The sequence below is a fragment of the Malaclemys terrapin genome, chromosome 10 (assembly GCF_027887155.1).
Source record: "Malaclemys terrapin pileata isolate rMalTer1 chromosome 10, rMalTer1.hap1, whole genome shotgun sequence".
In the NCBI taxonomy this organism is placed as follows: Eukaryota; Metazoa; Chordata; order Testudines; family Emydidae; genus Malaclemys; species Malaclemys terrapin.
The window spans coordinates 49,085,962-49,108,373 of NC_071514.1; the positions used below are offsets into that span (position 1 = coordinate 49,085,962).

The window sequence follows — 22,412 nt, forward strand, 5'->3', positions numbered from 1 at the left end:
GAGGGATGGGGGGTGGGAAGCACTGTGATCAAAGGGGGTAGGCATTATGTTCATAGACGGATCCAGACTCGTGTTTGTGGCCCGCTCTTAGCATGTCCATTGCAATGTTATGAATTTCCCAAATGGTGTTAATATTTCCTTGTGTCAGTAGAGTCAATCTTCAATTACCCAAATGCCATTTAACCAAAATACACATTTCCAAAGGTCAGATATGTCCAGCCAAATTTGACTTCAGTGCTGAAGTTGGTGTGTGCAATCCACCTCCTGCTGAGCTGTCCAATGCTGGGGGAGGGAGTATTTAGGAGATCCTGAAGGGTTCCCCTGATTACCTGACGATGTATGGCATCCTGGATATCTTCATATAAACCATGAGTTAGTGTGGTGTTTAATGTCACTGAATCCTTAATAGCCACTTTACTTACTTAATGTCACTTTAATGACATACTGCTAGAGAGTCTATCAATTTATTCTTGAAATGGTGTGAAAATGAAGGAGTGGAGGGGTGAGGGGGTGTTAGTATGGCAAGTGACTGAGTTAATCAGAAACATAATCTATCTGTGATTCTAAATAGGATTGCTTGAATACTCTGTTTTTTTAATTCAGTGACTATATAAGTACATTGTGGGACATGGGCAAATCAGACTCTTAATATCTTTATTCCCTTTCAAAGATATGCTGTCTTCAGACTGACAAACCCCAATATATAGTCTTGTTCCACTAGACAGATTAAGGCAGCATTTGGCAGCTTCTGTTAGCATCCTACAGCCTTCATAAAATGAATCACATGAACTTGTATATTTCTCCTTTAATGAAATACACTCATGCACATGTCTTTAGTTCCTGTCTTGATAGCTTATTTTTTTATTGATTATGTGCTTTGTTCTTTTTGTTTATCCAAACGAGTTACAAAGATGATACCCAAATGCAGCCTAGTTTTTTAAAGTATTTTCTTCCGCTGTTGCTAGTTTTAGTTTTTGTTGCTGACAGTCATTCAGGTAAAATACCCAAACCATCTCCCAAAACTTGATTGAGGGCCAAATCCTCAGCTGATGTAAATCAGCATAGCTGTGATCAGTGGAGATACCCTGAGTTACAGTAGCTGAGGATTTGGCCCTGAAACTTCTATAAGGCTTTTCACTCGTCTCTCTCCCCCCTCCCTTACCCCCAATTAATTTTCTTTTTTTCATGCACCTTTTGGGTTCTGGCAGGGTCTGGACATGTCAATGTAATGCAAGAGGAAGCTGTTTTTGCATCATGTCCAGTCCTAGCAATGCAGATGCAAGAAATTTGTATAAGCATCTAAACAAACATTTTAGCACTTTAACTGAAACAAACCTCTGAACCATGGAAAATTTGCCTGTGACTTATTATTTCTGATCTTTTTCTGTTTAATTTTCTCTCTAAAATCCTAGGCCTGATTTAAAGGTATCTCCTGTATTTAAAAGGACATCAGCACGGAAATGTTGTACCTGTTGTTGTTACAAGTAACACACAATCTTCCCATTGGAAAGATTAGGGGGAAAACATTTTTCTGTAGGTTTTTTTCAATGTTTTCGACTGTGTGTGTTTGAGGGTACGTTGTGTCTAGTCTGTTTTGATGTTTCCTGTTTAGTCAGTTTCTCCTGTTTGTGTGTGTCTTTCCCACAGCAAGAGGGAAGAGAAAAACATTTTTTTTAAATAGAAAAATGTGATTGTAAAATCACAAAACCTGCAAAGGAGACTGAGGTGCAGGTGCAGGACTTGATCCTGCATTTAATTCATCTTTTTGAAATAGAGTTTACGTCCAGAAGGGGCCACCAGATCATCTAGTCTAACTTCCTGCATACCATGGTCCACCAACACCACCCAGCACCCACACACTAAACCCAACAACCAAAATGAGATCAAAGTATTACAGTTTGCAGGAGACTAGAGCGTTCTATGCCACAGGCAGAAAATAGGAGGGACTAAGGTGCACTAGTGCCCAAGGCCCCTGCAATATCAGGGAATTGATTAAATGAGATACACCCAAATAATCCTGCAAGTGACCTGCACCCAAACGCTGCAGAGGAAGGCTAAAAAACACCAAGTCACTGCCAGTCTGACCTGGGGGGAATTCCTTCTTGACCCCACAGATCGTGATCAGTTCGACCCTGAGCATGTAAGCCAAAACCAGCCAGCTAAGCATGAGAGAGAGAATTCTTGGTTCCACCTCAGAGCTCTGGACCACCCTGTCCTGTGTCCCATCTCCAACCATGGTCATCACTGATCTTCAGAGGAAGATGATTAAAAAACCCAGAATACACTGCTGGAGGATCCTTTTTTGACCCTTTCTGGTGACCAGCTGAAGTCCTGAAGCTTAAGCTTTAGGAACATAAAACATAAATTGGAAGGGACCTCATCCCCACCATCACAACCAACCCTGTCATACAACTAGACTCATGAATTTGTCCAGTTCTCTCTTAAAGCTAATAAGTTGTTTGCCCCCACAACTCCTATTGGGAAGCTGTTCTCGAACCTCACCCTTCTGATGGTTAGACACCTTCTTCTAATTTCCATCCTGAATTTGTTCATGACCAGTTTATATCCAATTGTTCTTGTGCCAGCATTGTCCTTTAGCTTAAATAGCTCTGGCGCCTCCCTGGTGTTTTCCCCCTGGATGTATTTATAGAGAGTATTGCTGTAGTGCCCAGGTGCAACGCTCATGGACCAGGACCCCATTGTTCTAGGTGCTGTACAGACTGAACAAAAGTCAATTTTATCTCTGGGATTTTTGTTTGTTTTTTTTGTTTTAAATAACCTCAGGTGTAATATGAGATCTACCATGAAATGTTTGTGTCCTGGTATTTATTCCTTAATTTCAATGCTGGATGTGAGGATAGCATCTAGCAAAAACTGTCACTTCTATAGCTTTATAGAGATTTCGTAGTGCTAATGGCTCTTTTCAGATCAGTGTGTTAGCATTGGGAAATTCTCACTCTATGCACCACAGGATCAAAAGAAAGAAAAACATTCCAGAGCTGGCTGTTAGTACATCTTCGGGATTTCTGACTGAGTTTTAAATTAAGACACAATAGTTGATCAGATATTTCCTATGCATCATCCTGACTATTGAGTTTAGCTGATATGCGACTACTGGATTGAACTGTGGAAGACTGGCAGCCGAGCATTTTCAGTGCAAAGACCTCAGCACAAGAACTGCATTCAATTCCCCAGAGTCCCAGCTCACTGAGCTTCACAGCACAGGGCAAAGCTTATCTGCATACCCAAGAGTTTTCTTGAGTTTTGTGTAGATTGTTTTTAAATGATAGGCAGTACCTGGCTAGAGACTATTCCTACCAGTTGTAGGCATTATCATTAATTTTCACATTTTAAATGATGCAAATCAACCCAGAGGCTGCATAATAAATATAATTGCTTCTGTTTAGAGAGGAATCTGAAACAAAATTTCTCTTAGTCCCCACACAGCAAGTGTGCAAGCTCTTCTTATAGTATATCTGTTTGCCTATATACAGTAAGTGTAAAAGTTCTAACAGACTGCTTCTTTCCCCTCTCACTGCCTCTTTCAAATCCTCTGCATACATTGAGGACTGTCCTTGTACTGGAGAAAGCTTTTCTCTAGCGAATCCCATCCCTATTTCTATTGTGTGGGGAGGTTCTTCAGGATAACAAATCCCCTTTGCCTTCTCATTTCTTGTAGTGAGGCAGTCTGGGAGAATATGGCTCGCATGTGTGTGAAGACGCAGAGGCTGGATGTTGCCAAAGTTTGCCTTGGAAACATGGGTCATGCCAGAGGAGCTAAGGCATTAAGGGAGGCGGAACAAGAACCAGAGGTGGAAGCCAGAGTGGCCATGTTGGCGATTCAGCTGGGCATGCTGGTAGGGCTTACTGTGGCAACTTGCCCATTTTCTAGTAATAAGCAAAGGCCAGAGTCAGTCAGCAATCTGAGTGAGATATGCATGCATCCTCGCATGTGAAGACAATGTAACTAATGACAAGTATTTTTGCAAAGTCTGGGCAGGGTGCAAAAATCTTGGAGAACAGTAAATGCAATACTAATTTTCTAAAAAGTAAAGAGGGGTTTCTGACAGTTATTTTCTCACAAGTCAAACTTCTACCACTATTGAAATACTGAAACAAATAATAATGGGGGTGGAGTGCACCTTCTAAACATGTAGGGCCCAGTTCTGCCACTTACTCACCTTGAGTAGGACCTTGTTCTACAGTCAGCATTATGGGCACTACTCAATATGAGTGAGAGTGGCTGAATTAGACCTCTAGAGATTACAGTATAATGAGACATAAGCAGGATAGGTTTATAACAAATGAATCTTCCCAGGCAAACATGATTGTTTTAAAAAAAAACATATATAGCATTAAAAATACCAGATGAGGAAAACATTATTTAGGTAATATATATTTGGACTGTTGTGGAACATTTGATATGCTGTCTCACAAACCTTAGGGCTTGATTCTGCTGTCCTTAATCACTCTGAACTTGTCTAGGCTAAAATAAATGGTGTCTTCTTAAAATGGGTTAGCTAAAACATTTTAACTCACGTTTTCAAACTGGAGTGTAGAAAAGGCAAGTTGTATTTTAACATGTGTTAGGTGGTAGAGGAGAAACCTAGTGAGTAGCCAATAGTTCACCCTCCACCCGCTAAGGCATATTAAAATACAACTTGCCCTTTGGACACCTTTTATGAGAGTCTAGACAAGCCCTTTGAATAGTATCTTTACTCCACCAATAAAATTGGGACCTAAACTGGCTTTGAGAATCACGTTGTCATGTGGACTGAAAACTAACTGGAGAACTATAAAGTAAGGGTAATGATAAGCAGCCATGTACTGGTACCAGGTTAGCTCTTATTTAATGTCTCCATTAATGATCTGTATAAGAAGGACTAAACAGCGTTTTAACAAAATTCACAGATGATACTAAATTGAGAAGCATTGCAAATACCAGGGAGGGCAGAAATAATAAAGGGTCCAAGAGGTTAAAAACATGGGTAGAAAATGAAAAGAAGATATATCTTGGAAAAATACAAGTTAATACATCTAGAAAAATCATACTGAGTGGGGAGTAGAAAGCTGGAAAGCAGCACAGCTGACAGAATCCAAGGTTCATAGGAGACCACGAATTAGATAAGAAATTGCAATTTTGGGCGCTGTTTTCAGAGGCACTACATCTTGGAGCTTTGATTTCATGGTCTATCTACACATCATGGTGCAACTGCAGCTGGAGTATTGCTTTCAAATTTAAGCATCTCATTGCCAGAAAAATATTAATGAATAGGAGGAAGTTCAGAGAAAAGCAACTCAAATTGTTAGGATCCTGAAATGGATTCATATACAAGAGGAAAGATTTGAAAGAGTTGAATATGTAGAATTCGGCTAAGATCAGAATGTGCTAACAACCTACAAATATTTGAAGGGTATGAATGGTGGAGGAATTGTTCTGGGTGGTATAAAGGCGTAATTAGGAAAATTCAGGCTGGATATTTGTAAAAAGCTTCAGGACAGTGAGATTTATTAGGCTCAATGGAAGTGGGGAAAGCCCCTCTGCTCGGACATTTAAAACTAGTTTTGGGGAAAAACACTAGCAAATGTTCTGTAGAAAACAATCCTACATTAGTAAGGAGAGGGTCTAGAATAGGAACTAACAGGACTCTTCCATATCTAGGGTTTATTTTTCTCTGAAAAGAAATGGGAATCAGGAGGAAACAGAATTTGCTCCTTCTGTCCTGCCACAGTGTATCTCCATTACTGTACACAGAGCTCAGCTGGAAAGCAGTTGGGTGGGGCAGGAAAAGTCCTTGACACAGGAGTCCATCTCAAAGATTAAAAATAGCAGTTTTAAATTTGTTTATTGCTTGTGTCACCATGGGCCAAATCCTAAGGCTCTAACTCTAAATGAAGTCAGTGGAAGTTTGACATAAGTAAAGGCATCAGGTTTTGGTCTGCATTAATAATCTAAGAACATAATCCGTGTCTCAGGGACCTAATGTGGAGTGAGAGGGTTCTCTAAGTGCTGAATCCTTGTTGGTGAGAAAACAGCTACAAAGTTAGCAAAGCTCTCCCAAACTCCTTAACTGGGGTAATGGGTCTCTCCTACCGCAGCCCAGAATGGTTATGCCAGCGAGTAACTCCAATATGAGCCATTTGATAACCTCCATTATCAAATGGCTTAGTGTTGTGTCACAATCAGAGTTTTATGACTGGTGGCTGCTCATGTCACTCCCACCCCTGGTTAATATCACCCAGTAAATGCTGTGATATGAGTGCTTTCTTTATTTTCACATAAACATCCAGTTTCTCAGTCACAATGCTGATATTCCCGGCTACGTATATTTAGTAGGTTCAAATCCCTCTGTCTTAATCCTTTTTACTATGCAATGCAATCCGCGGTCTGGAGTAATTAACTGCTCAGAAGTGCACTACCTATCATAGAATATTAGGGTTGGAAGAGACCTCAGGAGGTCACCTAGGCCAACCCCCTGCTCAAAGCAGGACCAACACCAACTAAATCATCCCAGCCAGGGCTTTGTCAAGCTGGGCCTTAAAAACCTCTAAGGATGGAGATTCCACCACCTCCCTAGGTAACCCATTCCAGTGCTTCACCACCCTCCTAGTGAAATAGTTTTTTCCTAATATTTAACCTAGACCTCCCCCACTGCAACTTGAGACTATTGCTTCTTGTTCTGTCATCTGCCAGCACTGAGTACAGCCTAGCTCCATCCTCTTTGGAACCCCCCTTCAGTTTGTTGAAGGCTGCTATCAAATCCCCCCTCACTTTTCTCTTCTGCAGACTAAATAAGCCAAGTTGCCTCAGTCTCTCCTTGTAATTCATGTGCCCCAGACCCCTAATCATTTTGTTGTCCTCTGCTGGACTCTCTCCAATTTGTTCACATCCTTTTTGTAATGGGGCCCCCAAAACTGGACAAAATACTCCAGATGTGGCCTCACCAGTGCCGAATAGAGGGGAATAATCACTTCCCTTGATCTGCTGGCAGTGTTCCTACTAATGCAGCCCAATATGCCGTTAGCCTTCTTGTCAACAAGAGCTCACTGTTGACTCATATCCAGCTTCTCGTCCTCTGTAATCCCCAGGTCCTTTTCTGCGGAACTGCTGCTTAGCCAATCGGTCCCCAGCCTGTAGCAGTGCATGGGATTCTTCCATCTTAAGTGCAGGACTCTGCACTTGTCCTCGTTGAACCTCATCAGATTTCTTTTGGCCCAATCCTCCAATTTGTCTAGGTCACTCTGGACCCTATTCACCTCTCCCCCCAGGGTAGGGTCATCCGCGAACTTGCTAAGGGTGAAATCCATCCCATCATTCAGATCATTAATGAAGATGTTGAACAAAACCGGTCCCAGGACCAACTCCTGGGGCTGCCAACTTGACATCGAGCCGTTGATCACTATCCGTTGAGCCTGACGATCTAGCCAGCTTTCTATCCACCTTATAGTCCATTTAGTTGGGGATTAGTCCTGTTCTGATCAGGGGGTTGGACTTCCAACTCTGATATTCTATGATTCTTCCAATCCATACTTTTTAAACTTGCTGGCAAGAATACTGTGGGAGACCGTATCAAAAGCTTTGCTAAAGTCAAGATATATCACATCCCCTGCTTTCCTCATATCCACAGAGCCAGTTATCTCATCATAGAAGGCAATCAGAAAGCTATCACTCATTACTGCTTAGATGTAATCCCTGTAAAGTACTCAGCAAATCCAGATAACTTTTCACTGTTTGTTCGCTCTCCTTTCAGGAAGATGCAGAGCGGCTGTACAAGAATTGCAAGCGCTACGACCTCCTGAACATGTTCTATCAGGCTTCTGACCAGTGGCAGAAAGCTATGGAAATAGCTGAGACTCATGATCGGGTTCACCTGCGCACCACATACTACAACTATGCCAAACACCTGGAGGCCACTGCAGAGTGCAATCTTGCACTCAACTAGTAAGCAGCTTCCTGTAGAAAAGGCCAAGCACCTAGAACTTAGTTCTGAACACAAGAAATCCTGAGTTTTAGCACACTGCTGTGGACAGCAGAGGCAAAATTGGTAGGGCTGTCTGCAACTGGCAGATAACCAGTTTTTCCCCTTTTCTGCCACCTTTCATCTGAGGATCTCAAACTATTATTAAAATAAACCTGGCAATGGGGGAAACTGAGACACAGAGAGGTTAACTGACTTGCCCAAGTTCACATGGAAAGTCTGCAGTGGAGTCAAGACTAGAACTTGGATTCCTGTCTCCAAAGCCTATGCTTTTAACCACCAGACCAGCCTTCCCTTTTGCACCTTGTTGTATGCATAAGCCCTTGTGTTGGAGAGTTCTTGATCCACCTGGCACCCCAGGGATTCATTGTGGCTCATGTGTTATGAACCTGATGCTTATGTGGCACCCAGAATTCTTTTCAGTGGCTGCTGAGATCCTGGGAAAGTTGGTGGAGAAGTTGTTTTTAGAATGCATCATACTGGTTTAAATTTTATTTTATGCATGGTTCCCTTATTATGTAAGGTCACAACATGCTCTAGCTCAGGAGTAAAAAAGGGTTTTGTGTGTGAGGCGATGTGATTCAGTTAATGGGAAAGAAGGAGGGGAGAAAGTTGCAGATAGATGGGTTAGTACAGTTAAAGGAGCAACCTTCCAACTGTGGGTTAGAGAGTGAAATTGCAGTGGAGATGAGCAGGCAATATGAAGACTTGTGTATGAGGTGAGGAGACAAGATCTGTATTGAATATCCTTTACCATCTCTTACCCAGCCTCCCAATCATTCCTGGTACAAGCTGTGCTAGGTATAGTGGGGGCTTCGATGTGCATGTTGGCTCTTTGGCCCCAATAAGATTTTTGATTTTTCTGCACCCATTTTTATCTCAGTGATCACCACACCTTGGTCTTATCTCAGCAGCACCTTGGCCTTTATTTTTCCTTGGCGTATTGGCACTCGGCCAGCACTGTTCCTGCAGTTGATGAAAAGCACTGTATAAGGACAGAGTATTATTAGTATTGTTGTTAATTCTAGAGACTAAAGAACTAAAATAAAATGGATTAACATAGCAGTTGAGCGGTTTGCCACAAAGCACTGATATCCACCATCTAATGTGCCCTTTTTCTACACAGCTATGAGAAATCGGACACACATAGGTTTGAGGTGCCCAGGATGCTCTCTGAAGATTTACAAGCCTTGGAGATCTATGTCAACAAGATGAAAGATAAGTTAGTGCCATGTTACATCCTCCCTTACCTGAAGTGTGTGAAGGAGTGGTATCCTGAGGGGGGAGTTTCAGGTTTGAGAGTACTTGTTTTAACACTTTGCTGCCAGGCGTTCAGATTTTCCAGGTTAATTCAATAGAGAGGAAACATGCTAGTAGGGAACACTTTTGCTAATGCATTATACCATGCAGTGCTGGAAGTTTGTTCATTTGTCTGCTTTGGTCATGAATCTTGTTCATTAGAAGGGACCCCACTGTATTGTGTTGGCGAGCTAGTGCTACTAGAGTTGTGACTGAGAGAGCTGAGTAACACAGGCCAGAGACTTTCATCCAGTTTCCCCTGTATTGAGCTCCAAGACTTGTGTTTGACTAAAGCACATCTTCTTGAATGGTAGCCAGTCTTGATTTGAAGACTTCAAGAGAGAGAAAATCCACCACTTCCCCTGGTAGAGTGTTCCAATGATTAATTACCATCATCATCACTTATTTTGTTTCTTTTCTAGGAGCTTGTGGAAATGGTGGGCACAGTATCTGGAGAGCCAGTCAGATATGGAATCCGCACTAAGATACTATGAGTTAGCTCAGGATTATTTCTCCCTGGTCCGTGTTTACTGCTTTCAGGGCAACATCCAGAAGGTAAGGCAGCCTGCTTCCCACTGCTCCCAGGAGTGTCCACGTTCTTGTGTTTAATCTGGGCATGATGTGAAGGGTCTGGCTCTCTTTTCAGGCTGCTGAAATAGCGAATGAAACAGGAAACTGGGCAGCATCCTATCACCTGGCCCGCCAGTACGAGAGCCAGGATGAAATCAAGCAGGCTGTGCACTTCTACACTAGGGCCCAGGCATTTAACAATGCCATCCGCTTGTGTAAGGTATGACAGCATGTACACCTGAGTGCAAAGAGTTCACCCCCAATGGCATCTCTCAGGCCATGTACATCAGAAAACGTAGCCAACCTGTGAGATTAGCGTGGGCCTTCTCCTTATGTAAAGTATGACATACTGCTTGCTTATATAACTGTGTAGTTGATTATATTGGTTCCTACCCACACCTTCTAGGAGAGAAGGGGTCTGTAATGCGACACTCACAATACTGACACCCCTTTAGAGCCCAAGTACCCCTCCCCACAAAAAACCCTCTCCTGAAATAAACAAATCAACAACAAACAAACCAAAAATGCTGCCCCAAGCAGAGTTTTGACTCCACAAAAGGGAAGACCAGAAACTCCATGAAGTTCACTAGGGACTTTGCTGTTGCTATTGATTTTATATGGAAGGTGGTCAGATACAGTGGTGATGGGTGGCAGTATAAAACTGTAGGGTAGGTAATTAATGGCACTATGAAGTCTGCTGTGCTGGAAGTAATCATAGAGTATTTGCTTGAAGATGGGGGAGGGATAGCTCAGTGGTTTGAGCATTGGCCTGCTAAACCCAGGGTTGTGAGTTCAATCCTTGAGGGGGTCACTTAGGGATCTGGGGCAAAATCAGTACTTGGTCCTGCTAGTGAAGGCAGGAAGCTGGACTTGATGACTTTCAAGGTCCCTTCCACTCCTAGGAGATAGGATATCTTTATTTATTTACTTTTGAGTAGGAGAACAATCTAGATGACCAGCTGATGAATCTGGCTCTGCTGAGTTCCCCAGAAGACATGATAGAGGCAGCCTGCTATTATGAAGAGAAGGGGGAACAAATGGACAGAGCAGTCATGTTGTACCACAAGGTAACTCTGACTCAGCGAAGTATAAAGCTTTCAATTGAGACCAAGACACTACAGTGGTCAGCTACCAAATCAGCTGAATACCTGATTATCTGCATCCATTCCTGATGTGCAGCACCCCTTGTTAATCCATTCCTGGGCCCCCTCTACAGCTCTGCCAGTGCCCCTCAAACTGACCTGCAGCAGTACTTGCTGTTCTAATAATAGAATCATAAAAGTATAGGATGGAAAGAGATTTAAGAGGTCATTTAGTCCAGTCCCCTGCAATCAAGGCAGGACTACCTAATAACTAGACCATCCCTGACAGGTGTTTGTCTAACCTCTTCTTAAAAACCTCCAATGATGAAAATTCACAACCGCCCTAGCCAATTTATTCCAGTGCTTAACTACCCCATAGGAAGTTTTTCCTAATGTCCACCCTAAACCTCCCTTGTTGCAATTTAATCCCATTAATTCTTGTCCTATTGTCAGAGGTTAACAAGAACAATTTTTCACCCTCATCCTTGTAACAACCTTTTACGTACTTGAAAGCTGTTATCATGTCCCCCCTCAGTTTTCTTTTCTCCATCCTAAACAAACCCAATTTTTTCAGTCTTCCCTCATGGGTTGTTTTCTTGACCTTTAATCATTTTTGTTGCTGTTGATTTTTTCCAATTTGTCCACCTTTCCTGAAATGAGGCACCCAGAACTGGACACAATACTCCAGTTGAGGCCTTATCAGAGTGGAGTTGAGCGGAAGAATGACTTCCAGTGTCTTGCTTACAACACTCCTGCTAATACATGCCAAAATTATGTTTCCTTTTTGGGGGAGGGGGGGGTGAGGGGGCAACAGTGTTACATTGTTGACTCATATTTAGCTTGTGATCCTCTATGTCCCCCAGATCCATTTCTGCTGTACTCCTTCCTAGGCAGTCATTTCCCATTTCGTATTGTGCAACAGATTGTTCCTTCCTAAGTGGAGTACTTTGCATTTGTCCTTATTAAATTTCATCATATCTAATCTTTAATCAGTATCAAACTGAGTGATGGCTTTGGTAATATCAATATGTGGTCCCAGGGGACTTGATTGAGTCCACCTATTTCACTTCACTTGTGACATACATCACATTTCAGATGATATCTGGGAGATGAACTCACTTTGTACTTTGTAGCCTCCAGCCGCATTTGTCCAATGCCAATAAATCAGCCCGCATTCACTACAAGACAATATTGGTGGGGAAGGCGCTGCATCACTGCAGAAGACTCCCAGCACAGGCAATCAGTGCTTTTTATATATCAGTTGATAGGGGTTCCTACTTAGCTGTGCAAGCCTCCTTTCCTCTGTCTGCCTGCTGAAGTTGAGCAGACAAGTTCTGCACCAAGTGCTGTACTAGAGGCAGAATACAGAGAATCCTCTGAGTCTCTGGCCAGCCAGTAGGTCCCCACTCTCTGAATTTATAGTGTGGTAGCTCTGCAGCAGAATGGCAGGCATGTAGGTCACGGCAGCTGGGAAGGGCTACTGTATGTTTCTCTGCACCTCATGTTGGGTTAATTGGCCTTAATAACTAATGGAGACCTTCATACAGAGCCTGCTGATCAAGAAGGAAAGGACTGGAGGCACAGCAGCTGCTGATTTTGCCAGAGCTCTGCGGCAGAAATCTGGTGTCTCTTTCCTAATGGCTTGTTGCCATGAAACCTGTATGCAATCAGTACAAGAGAGGGAAAAACTAAAGGGCTGTCTCTGGTTTTGCAGGCAGGACACTTTTCCAAAGCACTAGAGCTGGCTTTTGCCACACAGCAGTTTGGTGCCCTGCAGCTGATTGCTGAGGACCTGGATGAGAAGTCAGACCCAGCCCTGCTGGCACGCTGCTCTGACTTCTTCATTGAACACGCCCAGCACGAGAAGGCCGTGGAGTTGCTGCTAGCAGCCAAAAAGGTAAAGCCTTTGCAGTGTTCCTGTGAACTCTACAGTATGTGACTGTAGAAGAGCAGAGCTCAGGAGTGAGCTGAGTTGCCTCCTGGGCCCTCCCCACACTGCAACAAATCCCTAGTTGCAGAATTTTTATCTGGATTTTGAATTCTCAGAGTTCCCTGATGCAGGGTTTTGGCTCAGCCCCTGATATAGCTACGGCCTAGCCTAGTCTTTCAGATTTGGAGTCACCTCAAAGATCAGGGTCTTCAGCTGCAGGGTTTTGGTTTAGGGCCATCTCTGAAGTTAAGATTCTGCAGCACAGCTTGTCTGAGTCCTAATCATCTGGCCTTTGCGGAGTTCAGATGCACCCATTCACACAGTTGGAAAAGGCTAAAAAGTTGTAGACTTGAATTCTAGCCGGCTAAATGTGGTTGAGGTCCTTCTGGTGCAGAATATTTAGTTAGCAGCAGTTCATTGCTCTCTCACTCTTCACCAGTACCATGAAGCCCTGCAGCTTTGCTTGAATCAGAACCTGACCATCACAGAGGAGATGGCCGAGAAGATGACTGTCTCTAAGGACTCAAAGGAGCTCTCTGAAGAGTCTAGGAAAGAACTGCTGGAACAGGTTGCCGATTGCTGCATGCGGCAAGGCAATTACCACATGGCAACCAAGAAATACACTCAAGCAGGAAACAAGCTGAAGGTGAGGAGAAGCTACAGTACTAATGTTTGAACCCCTTGGCATTGTAGGTGTGGAGCTCCAAAATACACATCTAATCTGCAGGTAAAATGATTGAGTTGAGGGACTAATCTCAGGGCTACCACGAGTTGGTTTAAGACAAAAATACTCATGTTAAATAATACTTGCCAGCCCACCCAGAGTTGCCTGTTCTCAGAGCTCAAACCCTGCAGGGCCCCTCTGTCAGCATGAGATCTCCCTGTTCACGTTCCAAGAATTGTACCTCAGTTTGTAGAAAGGGTATCCAGGAGTTTCTACCCATCTCTGCCTGGTTGCTTGCTTCCTCATGTTTCTACATTGCTAACAGCAATGATTGTTCTCCCGTTTGCAGGCAATGAGAGCACTGCTGAAGTCTGGCGACACGGAGAAAATAGTGTTTTTTGCTGGAGTGTCCAGACAGAGGGAGATTTATATCATGGCAGCCAACTACCTACAGTCACTGGATTGGCGAAGGGACCCAGAGATTATGAAGAACATCATTAGCTTCTATACCAAGGGAAAGGCCCTTGACCTCTTAGCTGGCTTTTATGATGCCTGTGCTCAGGTATGTCCCTGTCCATTCTCAGAGAAGTTTGGTTTGTGACAGCTGGGAACAGGACACTTATCTTATTTGTCTTCTCTATGTAGGTGGAGATCGACGAATATCAGAACTATGAGAAAGCACAGGGAGCACTGACTGAGGCATTCAGGTGCCTGTCAAAGGCAAAGACAAGAAGTCCTTTAGAGCAGGAGAGCAAACTGGCACTTTTTCAAAGCAAGATGGCTTTGGTCAAGCGATTCATCCAGGCTCGAAGGTAATTTGCTGTGCTCAAAGCACACAATGTATATGAAAATCTGTATCCGAGGAAAGTTCTCTGCTTTAGCAGCAACACAGTCCCATTCAGGAGACTTACTTCTGAAAGCACTCATGAGACTTTTGGCCTCAGGGAACCATATGGGTGTAGGGGTTGACTTTTGAGTAAAAGGTAGCCTTGAGGCAAGTGCCTCATGTGCTGATTTATGAAGCCTCTGCCTACCCTTCTAGTTGGAGCTAAGATACTATGAGGATGTCCATCTTACAGAAGGGAGGCTATGGGGCATACACAGGTCTCAAACTGTGGTTCAGCTGAGAGCCAGATGCAATAAGGGAGAATCTGTCTCCTCCCCCCATAAGATATTTACAGTTTCAACCTGTTCTTTCACTAGAGTTTACTCTGAGGACCCAAAAGAGGCAATCAGGCAGTGTGAGCTTCTCCTAGACGAGCCAGACCTTGACAGTACCATCCGCCTAGGCGATGTCTTGGGCTTTCTGGTTGAACATTACTTACAGGTGGAGGAATTCCAGATGGTAAGTTATTATTTGGGCATCATGCATGTTTCTGGCACTGTATAGAGGAAGACAAAGGGGTGTACAATCTAAATGTTTGCATCCCTAGGGAATGCAGCTCACTGTTGTACACTCTCAACCTTCGCAAGTGTAGAAGTGCCAAAGTAGACAGCTACCCTTGGAGTATTTATGTTGACCTTTGCCCTGTAAGAGAGCTGAAGTATCACTGCTAAGCACTGTGTGGTGCTTGCAGTTTTGATCCCAGTGTAGGGTATGCCAAAGGAGCAGCAAGACTGAATCCATATTTAATCTGTGGTGGGAGAAAGAAATTTACTTTACAGACTTGGAGAGTAACATATACAGAGGGGGCTCCTGGGATACTCATAACCATTGCCATTAATAGAGAGGGAGGAGCAGTAGGTCATTTTTGGTCATTTCTCTGCAATTGCACTGCGCCTCCGACAGCCACCTGGCTGGCCCAGAAAAAATGGGAAATCATTAATTTGTAGCCATCTGGGGAAGTGATGAGTCATTTGTTCAGAGCAGGAAGTGCCAAACAGCAAAGTGCAGAATGGCACAGGATTACAAGCCTTGAACTAAAAGTAACCTGCTGTTCTGGACCAGCCAGGTGCTGAGCATCTTGCTCTCCCGCTCTGGGCACTAACCTGTTTATTACAAGCTGTCTTGACTAGAGCCACTCAAAAATTTTCTGATGAAGCTTAGCCAGAAGCTGGGAATGGGTGACAGGATGAATTACTTGATGATTACCTGTTCTGTTCATTCCCTCTTGGGCACCTGGCACTGGCCACTGGCGGTGGACAGGATACTGGGCTAGATTGACCTTTGGTCTGACCCAGTATGGCCGTTCTTATGTTCTCAGCTGAAAAATGGTGAGTCGTTAGGCAAAACATTTTGCCAAGTCTAGTGCAGATTTGATCAAACTTTTCCTGGACCAGTAACAGGTTTACGTGTGTAATGGAATGTGTAATGTTACACATCCATCCATTGGAAACCTGCTAGTGTTCTGGAATTGACAGCTCTGCAGCAGAAAGTCTGGCAGCCCCACCTGGAAGTCCTAAGACTGGCTCCCAGAGTCTGGGGCAGCCCTATGACGCAGACTATTCCAGGGCCAGAGATCCTAGGGCTTCCAGGCTCCTGGGGCCAGTTGGCTCCCAGCTCAGGTGTAGGGCAGCCTGAGAGTCCTTGGCTCTGGCCTAATCTGAATGGCAGGGCTGCCCTAGACCCTAGCAGCCCCAAGAACCTTGCCCCAGAGCTCTTGGGGCTGGCAGGCTCAACCATGGAGCAATGAAAGTGACATTCTTATCAATTTTACATATTTTGTTTCAGGAATGCTCTATTTCACTTTAAAAAAAAAAAAAAAAAAAAAAAAGTGGGTCTGAGAAATTTGGGTACCCTCAGAAGAACTAAAACCAAAGTTTGACATCTCTAGCCTTGACAGTGCTTCAGGTATCAAGGCAGAGGACAGAGGGCTGGGATTGGAAAATCCGGGTCCTTTGGTTTTCAAAGCTAATCACAGCTTTTATTTAAAACACTCTTCATTCTATCGATTGGTTTCCATGTTATTGCTCTTCTGCAAAAACAAGCAAAAGTTCCAGGGTTTACTAAAAGTTTAGGGGTTAGTGAATTCCCCAGTTCCGTTTTTTTTGTTTTGTTTTTTAAATCTTGGAAAGGGCTGGTGAGTATCCATCACTCATCTAACCTGGGAGGCTCTAGTCCCTCTAGAGAGTCATCTCACAGGCCTCCTAGGAATCCCCAACAACACTGAACAGTTTAGTGTGATGCCTGGACTGAGACTGCAGTACCCTCTGTGCTAATACCAATATTGGACAAACCCTGCAGGTAGCTGAAGGGAACTGGTAAGCCAGCCCTGCACTGGTAACTCAGGTTGAATAGGCTGGGAGGTCTGAGCCTAGCAAACTGTATCTGAATGCAACGTATCTAGATGCTTTTTGCCACGCTGCTGTGATATGAGAATAATAAGAACATATCTCATACCCTACCATCTATTACCCCTAGGCCTATAGATACTTGGAGGAGATGCGGAAAAGAATTCCATGTGTAAACCTGACCTACTATGTGAATGAACGGACCATTGAGGCAGTTCACAGAGGGCTGGGCATCCCCTGGAACCGGAACCCTGTCCCAGAACGAATTCGCCACAACAGCATGGAAGACAACAAGGAGGTGGAAGAGGATGTAGCTGATGAAGTCGAGGATCCTTGATGGCTTACTATGTAAACTGGCAACAGTCACATACTGCTGTGAGGAAGCCTGGCAATTGCTACAGCCCCCAGCTACCTTGTCTAGGCTTATTAAGGGCAGAAAGTCAAATTCTTCAGTAATGCACAGCCTGCTGCTGTAGTCTGCTTGGGTCATACTAAGAAGATTCATTTGTTATGTATAAGCAAAACTATTAAAGCTCAAGCACCAAGGCAGGGCAGAGGGACAGGTTGGGCCTCAGACAGATACTTTTTTAATCTTACTTTTTTAATGTTCAAATTTAGAGAGACTTTTAATACTTCAATAAATTTTTAAGGAAAAAAATGAATGTCCAATCCTAATTAAGGCATCAGCTAATCCTAATCCCAGAGTGGAGGAGCAGCAGAAAAGTGAGTGCTGAATCGAGCATGTCTAGCTCTGTCTATGCATACAGAAAGCAGTTTAGTTAAGATACACTTCGCAATGATATGACAAGGCCTCAAATAGTAGATAGCTCTGGTCTGTTAAAGGACCAACCACTAGGACAACACGGTGAGCTGTTCCCTGAGAGTCAAAACTCGAGGAAGCAAGGCTTTTTTTTTTTTTTTTTTTTTAAATACCATTTTAGGAGAGTATGGGTCCAGCAGTGCCAGAGTCATGCAAAGCCTTATCAAAATTCAAACCAGTACCTTCTGCAGAAGTAGGAGACTTCTTCCCTGTTAACTAGTCCCTCTAGATCTTGCATTTAATTTAGCAAAGGATCACTTGGAGTATAGCTTGCAGTTATGGAAGAAGAAATTCTACCTCCTCCACTCCTGCGTAGGTTGGAGTTTGAGTAATTTATCGTGCACAGTTTTCTTAAGATGTAGCCTGTTTCCCAAACCAAACCCTGGATTTAAAGTGGATAAAGTTCAAAACTCTGTGCTTGATTTTGGGGTTGGAAGGATAGCTCAGTGGTTTGAGCATGGGCCTGCTAAACGCAGGGTTGTGAGCTCAATCCTTGAGGGGGCCACTTAGTGATCTGGGGCTAGTGGTCCTGCTAGTGAAGGCAGGGGCTGGACTCGATGACCTTTCAAGGTCCCTTCCAGTTCTAGGAGAGAGGATGTCTCCATTAATTAATTGGAAAAATATTCCTAGTGAAACATCAGAACCATTCTCACTGGACTTGGCAGACAAGCCTCATGACTGAATATCTAGGTTAAGCTCGGAGGCAGGATCAGACCTGTCAATCTCTCCCCCTCAATCTCACCTTAGCACTGTCCTTATCTAAGGCCATATCTACACTTAAAAGCTTAGAGTGGTACAGCTGTGCTTCTATAAGTGCTCATATAGCTGCATTATGCCAACAGGAGAGCACTCCCAGCGACATAATAAAAACAAGCACTTATGCCAGCAAAACTTATGTTGCTCAGGGGATGCTAGCATAGGCATGGCCTTTGTTTCTCTTGCCAGGGATAACAGCAGGGACTATGTGTTTTCAGCAGCCACCTAAACACATTCCATATTACCTGATGCTAAACAGGAGGGTTGGAGTGGCTGGTTTCCTTCGTGATATTTCACAAATATTGAGCAGTTTGGTGTTAAGGCATAACTCATTTCAGTCCCACTTTAAGAACAAGAAGCTCCAGCTTTTAGCAATAGGTTCTCTTTAATAGTATGCTAGTACAGACTGCAGCATGTGAAGTACTCAGTCTCCTTCCTCTGCTTGCAGAGCTTCCAACCATATTAAGACTATGCACACCTGAGGAAAGACACCTTGTAACTAGAAACTAGAGAGCCCTTCCTCCCCCACACCGTCCCTGGTGGATAGTGTCTCTGCTCTAATGTTATGCATATTTTCACTAGGCAGGAGTCTACTGGAGCTGCTCAAAATGTGTAACTCTTGACCAGAATCATCTCTACAACAAACCACTCAATCCACAGTATTCTTGCTACCAAGTTAAAAAAAAAGTATGGATTGGATGAATGGAGTATAAGGTGGATAGAAAGCTGGCTAGACTGTTGGGCTCAATAGGTAGTGATCAACAGCTTGATGGCTAGTTGGCAGCTAGTAGCAAGTGGAGTGCCCCAGAGGCCTGTTTTGTTCAACATTTTTATTAATAGTGATCTGGACAATGGAATAGATTGCACCCTCAGCAAGTCTGCAGATGCCACTAAATTGGGAGGAGTGGTAGATATGCTAGAGGGTAAATATAGGGTCCAGAGTGACTTAGACAAATTGGAGGATTGGGCCAAAAGAAATCTGATGAGGTTCAACAAAGACAAGTGCAGAGTCCTGCACGTAGGATGGAAGAATTCCATGCACTGCTACAGGCTGGGAACTGACTGGCTAAGCAGCAGTTCTGCAGAAAAGGACCTGGGGATTACAGTGGACGAGAAGCTGGATAGGAGGCAGCAGTGTGCCCTTGTTGCCAAAAGGCTAACGGCATACTGGGCTGCATTACTAGGAGCATTGCCAGTAGGGAAGTGATTATTCCCCTCTATCCAGTACTGGTGAGGCCACATCTGGAGTACTGCTCCCCCCCCCCCCCCCCCACTACAGAAAGGACGTAGACAAGTTGGAGAGAGTCCAGCAGAGGGCAACAGAAATGATCAGGGGGCACGGGTACATGACTTACACGGAGAGGCTGAGAGAACTGGGCTTGTTTAGTCTACAGCAGAGAAGAGTGAGGGGGGGATTTGATAGCAGCCTTCAACTACCTGAAGGGGGGGTTCCAAAGAGGATGGAACTAGGCTGTTCTCAGTGGTGGCAGATGACAGCATAAGGAATAATGGCCTCAAGTTGCAATGGCGGAGGTCCAGGTTGGATATTAGGAAACACTTTCACTAGGAGGGTGGTGAAGCACTGGAATGGATTACCTAGGGAGGTGGTGGAATCTCCATCCTTAGACATTTTTAAGGTCCGGCTTGACAAAGCCCTGGCTGGGATGGTTTAGTTGGAGTTGGTCCTGCTTTGAGCAGGGGGTTGGACTAGATGACCTCCTGAGGTCTCTTCCAACCCTCATCTATGATCCCTCCCAGGAGTCTGGTAACTTGCCTGCCAAAGGCTGACTGCTAGGAGACCCTCAACCCTTCACTACAGGGATACCATGGAGCTAGCCCCATGAGGTAAGTGGCCACATCCACTCCTCCTGTCTTCCTGAAGAGAAGTCTGCTGTGAGGTCTTCATTATATTTTTAACTGAACATTCAACTCTGCCAAGGCTATAAATAGCTGGTGCAGAGTGGGTTGGAGAGGGGGAGGTGTAGAGAGGATGGCAGAACTAGTCCATTTTCCTGCATCTGTACACCCTGTACCAGATAGCAAATAGCTCACTAAGTTGGCCCCCACTATAAAGTCCAGGTGTCAAGTTGGGCTCCCTGGCTTTAGCTGTACACCCTGTCCCTTTTCTTCTCCAGCCAGGTGATTGGTGAAGCAGCCCAGCAGTGCCTATGAACACCCAGCTGGCAAATGTGTTAGGTGGAGGTCACCTTTGTTTCCAATTTCCCCCCACAACTAGGAAGGGACACTTCTGAGTTTTTTTAGCAAGTTCTCCATTAGCAGTAGGTTCTGCCAGGCCAGCCTCCTGCAGTCCCCATCTGGGTCCTTCTCTGCTACATCTGCAAAAGAGGACAGTGCTATTATTTGAGAGTAGGAGGAAAACAAGGATGCTCTTTACAGTCCTTTCCTGAACTGCTGAAATCCAATAACAGTGAAAGGAAACTAACCCACTTCTCATACTGCCCAGATGATACTCAACTTATCTCCAGCGAGATATCTACACTCAGATTGCTTAGACCAAACATTGGTTTTAGCCTATGGTGCATGCTCACTCACCCAGGTGCACACTAACACTTAGAATGTTAATTCCAAAGTGAGTGGCATGGGGGCAGGTAATGTAGGTGGTGTGGGAAAGAAGGGCCAGGTTTTAAGGCAGCTTCTAACTGTGTACAAACAGACTATGTGCACACAAGAATCACCAACAGATCACATAACCATGTGCACAAATGGGTGTAGTGGAGAATAAGAATAGCCCCTAAGTATCACTAGCAGTCAGCTGATGGAAGTGTAAGACAGGCCCAAGCCATCATGGTGCCTTCACACAGACCTGGCGCTGTGAGCAGCATGTAAATTAAAGCATTTGCAGAACATCCATGAAACGTATTTCAAAGGCCCATAATGGGCTCAAAGTAAAAACTTAGGATGCACTCAGGAAGTCAGAGCAGGAGGGAGTCTGGAAGAGCAGAGAGTCTGTGTGAGGATATCCTGTACGCACAAGCGGTGTGCTCAGAGCCCAGCACTGTATCAGCCTAAGCACATGACTCACACGGCTGGAGTAGGGTTATTTATAAACTCAGGGAGAGCTCCAGGCTGGTGTTTCCATACTCAAGGTGGGGGAAGCAGCCATATGAGAGTGTACAGCCCCAGTTTCTTAGCCTGTGATATGCAATTGGAGAGGATGCCAGAGCATGGAGCTTGAGCTAACTATGCTGCAAGGGTGGGGTAGGGAGAAAAGGGGAATGACCCTGCACCTCAGTGAAGTCCTGACATGAGAAGACACACACTCCCTGCAAACTGCTCCAGGCCTCATGTGGGGTAAAGGGGATTCCCTCCAAGGACCTCTGCAGCTGAGCCAAAGAAAAGACATAATCCCTTCAAGTTGATGGAGTAACTGAATTTTAAGGGCAGGACCTAGCATAACCTACCCAAGGGGATGAGGCAGAATAAGGAAAGTGACAAATTAAATGCCGCTTAGAACTCTCGTCCTCAAAATGCTCTGCAGCTGAAGCTTATCAGAAGTGACCAATGCAAGAATGATGTGCCTTCTCCAACTCAGGGCAGCTTCTCCCATTCAGGGATGGCCATCAAGTCAGCATTTGCCAACCAGTCCTCCGCAGCAGTGGGAGAGAGAGACAGCTCAGTTGTTTCCCGTTCCAAGTGCAGAGGAATTCTGTAGTACCTGATGGAAACCACCGACTTTCTAATGGCATCCAGGGCACTGCATGTGACAGACTGGTTCTATCTGGGATGGAATTAGAAAGTAAAGTTCTTGGGGCAGGAACCGAGGCTTGTGTGTATGAGGGGGCTGTGCAGGCTTGTGCTGCAATTATTATGCTCTTATCACCATGCTACCTGAACTCAACTGTGCTCACTACGTCTGTACAAGCATCACCACTGATACAGTGTATCTTCCTAGCACCAGAAGAGGCATCCACAAGACTAGTTTCAGACACAAAGGAGGTGCTGCTATCCCAGTCCTGCCCCTCTCCTTGCCAAGTACAGCTACAACTATCAGCTAGTTAAAGACAGATAGACCACAATGTTCCTTGTACTGAATTCCTCAGACATTTACAACATTCCTGGA

At 44.4% G+C, this 22,412-nt stretch overlaps 2 protein-coding genes across 11 annotated transcripts in view; one reads left to right on the top strand and one right to left on the bottom strand.

The window, feature by feature from the left end:
* Nucleotides 1-19,601, top strand: part of IFT140 (intraflagellar transport 140) — a 228,629-nt gene extending 209,028 nt beyond the window's left edge. For all 6 annotated transcript variants that reach the window (XM_054041948.1, XM_054041945.1, XM_054041949.1 and 3 more), the window contains 12 exons: nt 3,680-3,857; nt 7,752-7,942; nt 9,106-9,201; nt 9,701-9,833; nt 9,925-10,068; nt 10,787-10,915; nt 12,645-12,827; nt 13,300-13,506; nt 13,874-14,086; nt 14,170-14,336; nt 14,728-14,869; nt 16,886-19,601. In XM_054041948.1, coding sequence (XP_053897923.1) covers nt 3,680-3,857; nt 7,752-7,942; nt 9,106-9,201; nt 9,701-9,833; nt 9,925-10,068; nt 10,787-10,915; nt 12,645-12,827; nt 13,300-13,506; nt 13,874-14,086; nt 14,170-14,336; nt 14,728-14,869; nt 16,886-17,092 — 1,990 coding nt within the window. In that variant the 3' untranslated portion in view covers nt 17,093-19,601. The remainder of the gene's footprint in view (nt 1-3,679; nt 3,858-7,751; nt 7,943-9,105; nt 9,202-9,700; nt 9,834-9,924; nt 10,069-10,786; nt 10,916-12,644; nt 12,828-13,299; nt 13,507-13,873; nt 14,087-14,169; nt 14,337-14,727; nt 14,870-16,885) is intronic.
* Nucleotides 1-22,412, bottom strand: part of TELO2 (telomere maintenance 2) — an 83,655-nt gene that overhangs the window by 19,318 nt on the left and 41,925 nt on the right. For 4 of the 5 annotated variants that reach the window (XM_054041953.1, XM_054041956.1, XM_054041954.1 and 1 more), the window contains exon 21: nt 19,147-20,667. The exons of the other annotated variant lie outside the window; for it this stretch is intronic. In XM_054041953.1, the coding sequence (XP_053897928.1) occupies nt 20,564-20,667 (104 nt within the window). In that variant the 3' untranslated portion in view covers nt 19,147-20,563. Of the gene's footprint in view, nt 1-19,146; nt 20,668-22,412 lie in introns of those variants that run through there. 5 annotated transcript variants of the gene reach the window in all.